Source organism: Mizuhopecten yessoensis, unplaced genomic scaffold (assembly GCF_002113885.1).
Source record: "Mizuhopecten yessoensis strain PY_sf001 unplaced genomic scaffold, ASM211388v2 scaffold10895, whole genome shotgun sequence".
Taxonomy (NCBI): Eukaryota; Metazoa; Mollusca; class Bivalvia; order Pectinida; family Pectinidae; genus Mizuhopecten; species Mizuhopecten yessoensis.
This window is the reverse complement of record NW_018408775.1, coordinates 35,237-44,846: the sequence shown is the minus strand read 5'-3', so window position 1 is coordinate 44,846 and position 9,610 is coordinate 35,237. Positions and strand designations below refer to the sequence as shown.

Sequence of the window (9,610 nt, the reverse complement as noted above, 5' to 3'; positions counted from 1 at the left end):
TAGATGGGAATGACAGATTTGTTATTATAATCCACCCCTACAACGAAAGGGGGACATATATACTTTGATAGTCACGCTCTTAGATGGGAATGACAGATTTGTTATTATAATCCACCCCTACAATGGGAGGGGGACATATTTACTTTGATAGTCACACTCTTAGATGGGAATGACAGATTTGTTATTATAATACTGTATTATATGGATGGTTCGTATCATCAAGTGCACCAAGTGAAACACAAGAGATTGACAGGTTAAGTGATGCGATTACGATTTTAAACTTGAAAGTCAACTCAATGGAAACACATTAAACACTCCGGAGGTGATTAAAGGACAAAAACATAACTTTTAGCGTGAATTTTTACATTATTTTCCGTTTGCGAGTTTCCAAATATAAACCTTGCCATAGCACTTTCGAATTAACGGAAATTCGACACCATTTGTATTTGCTTATTTATTCAAACACCGCTTAATAGACCACTCCTTTCTCCAACACGTCATAGGTACATTCCTGGATTTTTTTGCTAGTGAAAGCGTTCACATGTCATAACGTACAAATATACCAAGGCAAAAACAGCCCACACATTCTATTATTCTGAAAAGTCACCATCGCTTCGTCGCTTTATCTAGTTTAACCAGATAAGCTTTATCAGTTTTGCCACATATTTCATGCGCCTTTAAGATTTGTTTTTTTATAGTTTAGCACTGGCCGGAATGCAACTTATGTTAAACATAGGTTTGCTTTGGTTTAATTTTGTTTAACGTCCTATTAACAGCTGAGGTCATTAAGGACTTGCCTACATGTGTGTAGCGTATGTGTGCTTGCGTGTGTGGTTAGACATATGTGGTCAGGGGAATATCCTTAAGACGCATAATCATAGTGAAACACAAAAAAATGATATAACTATAGACATTTTTTATCCTATCATAATTGTTTTTCTTCGAAAAGTCATTCAAATGGTAAAATGTCAGCACCCTACATATCAAGCATATAATCTGCAGGATAACAAGTGGTTTATTTTACCCTAAGGGTAAACGTTTTCTGCGTCATTGACGCCGGTCATGCAAATCGACGACGTAAAACCACAGCATACCCACCAATTGTTAACAAAATGGTGATCTAAAGAAGTTTAGTGATAAATTAAGTAAAGCATAATAGGTATTCGCTAGAAAAAGAGAAAAAGTGATCTTGAAATATGTTGGCTGTAGGATGGCACATGCAACGAGGGCCATTGTATTAAGGTTTTACATCAAACTTTTTTTTTTATATAAATGGGAAAACGTTAGTATATTTATAATGTTCTATAATACACAGCAATTCAGAAAAATTCAGCTTTTAATCATTAGACTACCTTTTATTGGCTGTTCATAACTATTCAAAACACCAGATTTACACCTCGTGAATTTAGGTGTATTTCTACATCGGTTAGCCAGCATTAGTCAGCCCAAACAACAGGACATTCGATTGAAATATTGAAAAAAACGTACTTTCAATGTGTTGTATTCCGTCTTTGCGTATTGCAGAGTTATCTTCTATTGGGAGCAGGTATTGATTGTTACGTCATTTGTTTGTGTGAGAAAATTACGTCGTTTTCTCAAAAATTGATGACGTTACTCTCACAAACAAGTGACGTAACAATCAATACCTGCTCCCAAGAGAAGATAACTCTGCAATATGCAAAGACGGAATAACAATAGTATTGTATCTTGAATGATTCTTTCTAGCATGGTCCATGATAAACAGACATTCTGTGTTTTAAATAACGTTTACAGGTAAAACTTGCACTAGCGCCATAACAACTATTGCAGTGCCTAGTTGCTATGGTTCCCAAACTCAAGTTACAATTACTTTCTTTTAGATATTATATTGGTCGTTTTCATACAGAATAATCAATTTAGTTAGTACATGTATATACCTGTATCACTTATAGAAGCAATGGAATTGAAAAAGAAAAACCAAACCAGATTACAGTTTACCGAATAAAGATATTAAATAAGAAATAACTTAACTGACTTGTTTGCGAATGAATCTACATGCAGCATCAAAACCAATGAAATTAACGAGACAGATTTACATAGGTATATTTATACGTTTTTCTGATATTTTGTGTGTATGTTTGTATTTATGTAGGTTTGAAATCTATATCATTCTGAAATAAAAGGTCCCTGCAGGTAGGGCTTAAGAATTGTACCTGCTGCCCCCATTGCATGCTCGTAAGAGGCTACTAAATTTGGGATCTTATGTTTTCTCTTCTTTCTAAACAACTTTCTTCTTCCTAATGTCTCCCTCGACACTGCCTCACTTTTGGCCTTGAGTTGAGCGTTCGCCCCTGTTAGGAAGGCTTTGGGTTCTGTCCCCTGGCCGGGACATATCAGAGTCTGTAAAAATGGTAGTTTCTACTCCTGCGTAACGCTCAGCAATTTAGGAGTGGGACGACTAGTTCTCCCGTTGTCAGTATAATGTGACCGGGTGTTGTGTCCTGTTGGGTGTCTTTGGCAGTATGTTGCAGTGAGGAATCACTATAAAGTCGGCATCAGTTCCGCGCTATCACAAGGAGACAAAACACACACGCATACACTACACCCATGCATCTTGCACACAGGGGAGACCGTCATTAAATGACCATAGCTGTTGATAGGAAGTTATACAATACTAAACAAACAAACAAATCTGAAATAAAACGTTGTTTGAATTAAACTATTATGAACATTTAAATGTTTTACTTACACGTTTTATGATTGTACACACTCAGGAATTGGAATATGAATGCTACCACCGAAATCACGCCTATAAACATTAATCCCGACGACAGTGTCACACGTGGTTTTGTCATCTTTTCTGTCCGGCTAACACATAACACACTGCTAAAGGCGGGTAGCAGCACACGACTAACTGTGTTATGGATGACAGAACCGAAGGGGGTGGTGAGATGAAATAATAGTAGTGACTTAATTTTAACATAATGTATCTTTCTTTTTACGAGACAAACGTAGCGACATCCGTACGGTGAAAGTCTGAGGTGGAATAAAGATGTGCCATCGGGCTGAAATGGTATTGGGTTAACTGCTCGACAGGTGTTTTATGGGTATACGGTTCCATTTTGGTGAACATGACTGACTCGTATAAGTAACAAAACTTATTTCGCAATTGTTGAAAAAGCTGTGAACAAAACAAGGTTTTCATGATTAGAAGATGTGTCGAGGATTTACCAAGGGGCTATTATCATGTCATTTCTAATCAACAACAAATAAAATATAATGAATGGCAAAAAACTGCATTACTTCGTTGGTTTGTACATTAAGGTCGCATTTTACGATTGGTGACCTGCGAGAAACCCCATTGACATATTTATGCTATGATGAGAGCAACGTACACAGGAGTTGATGGGTGCGAGGCAAGTTTATGTAACCACATGTTTATGCTAAAAATATATATACAGACGTTAAAGATCTCCGTACCACTGTCAAAAACTGTTACAAAGTATAAGAAACTGTTTTGTTTTTCGGCATGACAGTACTTTTGATAAAGCTAGGATTACAAAAGGGCAGTATAATGTGACTGAGCGGAATGCTGTGCTGGGTGCCTTCGCCATAATAGTTCAGTGATAGCACTTTTTTATGTTCAAATTAGATTTTATTCTCCCATCATCTTTTGGGTGGGAAGCCAGAGTTGGGGTGCCCCGGGTTCATCCCTGTTACATCCCTCCAAATGATATGTTAAATTACACAAACCATTCCTTTATTCATATTCAAATATTGTCAGTACATTCATATTTATAGATTCATTTATATGCCAAAAGTCCTGCTTTATTGATTGCTATGTTTTCCTAAATTTAGACCAGATGAATTAAATTTATGTTGATAAATTAGATAAACCCAATCCAAACCAAACAATTGTGATCTTGTTAAGTGGCCACGGCATTGCCTGTATAGTATAACACTTTATGCGTATTAGACATTTCTCATTTTGAGGCAGACCTAGCACAGAGCCGGAGACGGACACAAAGACTAGCAAATCCAGGAAACATCTCAAAATTATTTTTCATTTCATCTGTATTGAGGATTTCTGTCCCCCTGCTGGAGCAACATAATTCTGTATTAGGCGTTGCTGAAATGACTTGTAAATGTGTCTCCATATGATGTTACCTGTTCTCTCACCTGTAGTCATGTGCATGTGAACACACTATGACATACCTTATACGCTACGTTCCATATAAAATACATTTTTGAAATGTCCCCTGTATTTCCTTGTCTAGGTCTCTGTCTCCACGATGCGTGCTAGGTCTGCCCCAATATGAGAAAGGTCGAATAATACGGATACGGGGTCATGATTGCGTCTGACCGTCTATTATCACTAGCCCTCTACCAGCGTTGTGAGTTCGAGACATAAGTGGGGCAAACGCCAGGTACTGATCGCAGGACGGTTGCCGTTCTCCTAGTCCGCCAATTTGCCTCCATCAACACAAACAAATTAATATTGACACGAGTGAACGAATATGACTTTCTATACATAGTAATGATGTTTCGAGATTTGCTCTAGTATGTAGGAGGTTACATTGGTCATCGATGCATGCCTGTTAATAATTGAGTGCGTCCACACAATCAAATGATTTTGTTATTTGTTCCTACAAAGTGTATGCGTGTCAAAATGAAATAAACAAATATGTGGTGTTAGAAGTATTATAGTGGAAGGAAAATAATTTACATTAAAAAAAGAAAACTGAAAGCTAACATGAACTGTAGGTCTCGGTAGATTGTTGCAATGATATGTGCTAACTGCTCTTGGTTTTGCATTGTACAAACTGGTTGTGAATAATATATCATAATATATAAATGTTGACATTCACGTGCAAATGATGAATTCATGTAGTTTCTAAATAGCAAGCTACAGAAGACACTGTCAAAAGAATCAATTTTAATCGATAATAAAAACCTGGTTTTAATTTGTTTGGAAAGCACAGAGCCTAGCAAAATTGTTTGTATATGTGTAGCATTTGTGCAGTTAGTGTTTTGCTTTACTCATAACTGTTTTAAATATCTATTTTTGTAACACCTTCATTACTACTCCTCAAACGTTGACGTAAAAATGCATTGTTAATTTTGGCATCATTTTAATAGCTTGTTTGGTGACGTCAAAAGGTATCATGACGTCATCATTTGCTGTGTTGTTGTGTTGTCCTATCATAAAATCTATCTAATCAAGTGTGGCCGATATTCATCTCATAGTTCCAAGGAAGACACTATAATCAATATGACAAAGGGCCTGTTTCCAGTAATGTTAATTCTCCATAGGAGCCTGCCCCCGTATAACATCTTATCTAGCTCAACTACTGTTTTTTTCTTTTCCGAAGAATAATTTTACACCTTTCCGAGACCCAGATTTCATAATTTCAGTGAAAATGTATTTTTATAAAGTTGTCAATTTCAGCATCAAAGACATAAGTTCGTAAATAAAAGGTTATCTCGAAATTGTAATTCGCAACATAGTATAAATTTCTTTTGATAAATATTTCCAAAACATCGTGTTTATTCATAAAACATAAAAAAATCACTTTTTTTCATATCTGTGTACATATTCTCAACATACCGAGCAAATACTCTCGTTTTTTTGTTAATTATCTAAAGAAAGTCGAAAATCGGCAATTCAACCATAGGCTAATTCAACCCAACATTTGAAAATGTTCCACCACTTACATTTTGATGATTTTTCCTCTCATCAATAGCATATTACGTACTGTTTAATAGGATAAAAATTGGTTTGCATCCAACGCCCATAAAAGGGTGTATTCTCTAAAAAANTATATTTAGAACATAGTCATTGATAAATTTCTCTATATTAAATTTAACCATTATGTCATAAATATCAGGCAGAAATCCTATTTGAGTAGTTGATGAACTACCATACATAAATTGGCATAGTCTAATAATAAAAAGTGTTTTCCATAAAAACTTAGCACCACCTAAACACAATTTGTTCCAAAATAATAGTTTCCTTCTCTCCACTTCGCTCCACATATCAAATGACCCTAAACACTGAGCAGTCACTGCTGTGGAGGAAGTTTTAGGAAGACCAATACAACGTCTACATGCATATCTCTGTGTACGTTCCAACTCTTCTACAGCTTTCTTAGTATATGAATTCCAAAGCTCACAACCATACAACATACTTGAATATACAACACTTATAATAATATTAAAACTTAATACAGGGTTCAGCCCATTGGGGTGAATACCAATATTTAAAAGTGAACTTAGGTTAGTCCTTCCTTTCACACAAGCATCAAAAATACTACTGCTTGATTGTAGGTTATGGGTAAACGTTATCCCAGCGTACGTTTTCTGTGATGTCATTGGAATTACATCGGAACTAATTTTACATTGTAGAGGCCCAAATTCTTCTGACATCACACGTCGACGTGGGGATTGAAATATTACTAGAGAGCTCTTTGTGGAGTTATAGTTGAGACGCCAACGAGTAGAGTATGTATATACTATATCTAATTCTTTTTGAAGTAGCCCTATAGAGGCTGACAATACTAATGTGTCGTCCGCTAATAACACGCATGGTACGTGTATATCTTTTATCGTAAGTCCAAGACCTCGATTGTCTAACTCACTAGCAAGCTTAAGGTCGTCTATCATAACAAGGAAACACCAAGCAGAGAGAACTCGACCTTGACCTACCCCCTGTCCTATAGTGTACGTCTTACTTCTCTTGCCTTCGAAAAGCACTGATGCTTTAACATCAATAAACGAGTTATATAAAATTCTCCAAAATTTGCCATTGAATCCCAATTTATACACTTAATACATTAGCCCTTTGATCCATACAGTGTTGAACGCTTTTTGATTGTCAAGAAAAGCTGCATATACTTTCGATCTCTTCTCAGTATAATAAGAGATAGATTCTTTCATAATGAAAGCAGCCGTAATGCTACCGCATTTTTCACTAAGCCCCTGTTGCAATTTGTGAGGGAAATTAATTTCATTGCATTTCTTTATAACTCTAAAGAACAGAACCTTTTCTAAAAATTTCTGTAAAACGGGTGTTAACGTTATATCCCTGTAATTATCCATTAATAATCTATCTCGTTTCCCTCCCTTGAATAAAGTTATCACAATGCCATATTTAAAATGTTCTGGATAGCTTTCGCTTTTGATAATGTTATTAAACATATGTACAATTATCTCCATCATAGTGTTACTAGCATATTTTATATGTTCTAATACTAATCCATCATGTCCCCCCGCTTTGCCACAGTTCATATTAGAAATAGCGCGCTTCACTTCTGGCAAAGATACTGGATGATCACATATACCATCAGAGTTGTTATAACTTTCTATATGCATGTTACGTGCGGCATTCTCAATATAGATCTTAAAGCTATCATCAAAGTGTGGTTGACTTAGGGGACATGCTAGTCTACTAAAGTGATCGTACCACGCTTCTCTCAGAATATCCGAATCACGCGTGATTTTCCCGTTTACTAAAAGTTCACATGAATGTGAATTTTTCCCTATTGACCTCTTCCGTCGTACGGCCTGGTAAAACGTACCAATATCTATCTCTGCTAATGACTCTAATTCCGCAAATTGTTCACGCTCATAGTCTTCGCGAGCTATATTTAGTTCATTGCGAAAACATCTCTTAGCAGACTTATAATTCGAATAAGATTCGAACTCGAAACCTCTGGGTCGACCTTCACTTATCCACAACAACCTGAGAGTTCTCATCCTAGCATGCAGTGATTTAACTTGACGAGAATTCTAATACGGTTTTAAGTAATGCTTATATTGTTTTATAGGCAGCGTTACTCTCGCTGCATTATTAAACAAATTCACTATATTTTCGATGTCACTTGACTGTAAAGATGTATTTTCAATCATCGCGTCAGGTGATTGTTTATAGTTATTGATGCATCTTGGTCATCTTCTTCCAGTTTACAGAGAAGTCAGGAGTTATAGTATGACGCTTAGAAAGTAGTACGCGTAATGTAAGTTGTATAGGTCGATGATCAGACACGTTAAGAAACTGGTCATCGCATATACGACACGATTCGACAAGATCGATTTTAGATATCGGCACCAGAACATGGTCAATCATAGACACCCTACCACCGTCACCAGAAAGGTAAGTGTAATTTGGCCCATCAGACCAGTTTTGGGAATTAGCAGATATCAGAAATCGATCTCGCATAAACTGCTGCAGAATTCGCCCTCTCACGTTAGCTTCAGCACTGTTTTTACTACCAAATTCCTTTGATAAATGAGCGTTAAAGTCTCCCATTACTATTACTGATCCATTTTCAACAAATTTATCATACATATCACATAGACATTGCATGGTATCTTTATAATCACATAGAGGTAAATTAGTGGACGGCATCAGTACACCAATAATATAATACGACATATTTCCAATATCAACATATATACCAATTACCCTATCGTTGCCATTTTGAAGTAGAGGCGTTACCTTAAGATGTTTACGCCATAGCATAGCAACTTTTTTTTAGGTTCTATTGCTATCCTGTCGTCACATCTTATATTTGAAATCGTTGTCGATACTATCAAGGAAGCCCAATTGCTCCAGCATTAACCAGTGTTCTGTTAAAAAACTGATATCAGAATTACAAAGGGTTTCACATAAATAAGGTGTACCAAACATAACACCGCGTATATTCCAGCTCTGTAATCTCATGACAGCTATAATGATAAGAACAAACACAGCAATAAGGTATGATATACACTTAATCATTGAGCCAGTCATCTTGATGCCTATCGTAGTTGTTGCCGCTTTCACTTGCGAATCCTGCATTCCAGTAGTTGTCATCCTGTATACCCGTCCATTCGCGATCGTTTTGTTGGTTTGCTGTTACAGATGAGCGTTGTCCGTCCTGGTCGAATCGGTCAAACCACTCGCGGACCAGCACACCTGGCGGCCAGAATTCATTTTGTATGGCTACATCAAAGTCGTTCTCTATAACATTAATTCTCGCCGTATATGTAGGCTCTTTGTAATTGTTCAAGCATTTCAAAATGCGTACATATGTGAGTGTAATGCCATTGTCGGCCGCATATCCAATAACGGATTCTACGACCTCTTTGTATGAACCGTTAGCCTTAATTCTTGACATTAGTATACGTTTTGTGCGTTTCTTGCGTTGAACACCCTGAAACACGTATTTCGATTGTTCTTCTGGTTCCTTGCGCGTGTTAGTCTTCCTGTTTTCCCGCAGACTCGTCTTGGGGACCGGTCTATTACGATGGGACGCGATACCACCTTTTTTCACCCGGTCAGAATAGCTGTCCGTTGTGCCGATGTCTGATTTTGAGAGTGTACTGTTATTAATAACGTCAGAGAAACTGTCTATGATTATAACATTATTGTTCTCTGTTGTTATACCATCATGTTCAATGTTGTTTACCTTTATTTTTCCATTCGATTGTTATTTTCCAAGCTCAATGTTCTCTGCTACCTTTACAATTAGTTGCTTAGTAATTGAGTCATTGTTGTCAGTTACATTTCGCTTCGTCTGTGTCTTAGTTGTGTCCGTTATGTCCGATTTCAACATACTAGTTTCTTTCCTCAGCTTTTTCGTTTCATGTT

At 36.7% G+C, this 9,610-nt stretch overlaps 1 protein-coding gene across 1 annotated transcript in view; it reads right to left on the bottom strand.

Moving 5' to 3' along the window:
- The window catches only part of LOC110463378 (alpha-1,3-mannosyl-glycoprotein 4-beta-N-acetylglucosaminyltransferase C-like), a 57,429-nt gene extending 54,554 nt beyond the window's left edge, over positions 1 to 2,875 (bottom strand). The window contains exon 1 of the mRNA XM_021517912.1: positions 2,729 to 2,875. Coding sequence (XP_021373587.1) covers positions 2,729 to 2,834 — 106 coding nt within the window. The 5' untranslated portion in view covers positions 2,835 to 2,875. The remainder of the gene's footprint in view (positions 1 to 2,728) is intronic.
- Between the last annotated feature and the right edge of the window lie 6,735 nt (positions 2,876 to 9,610).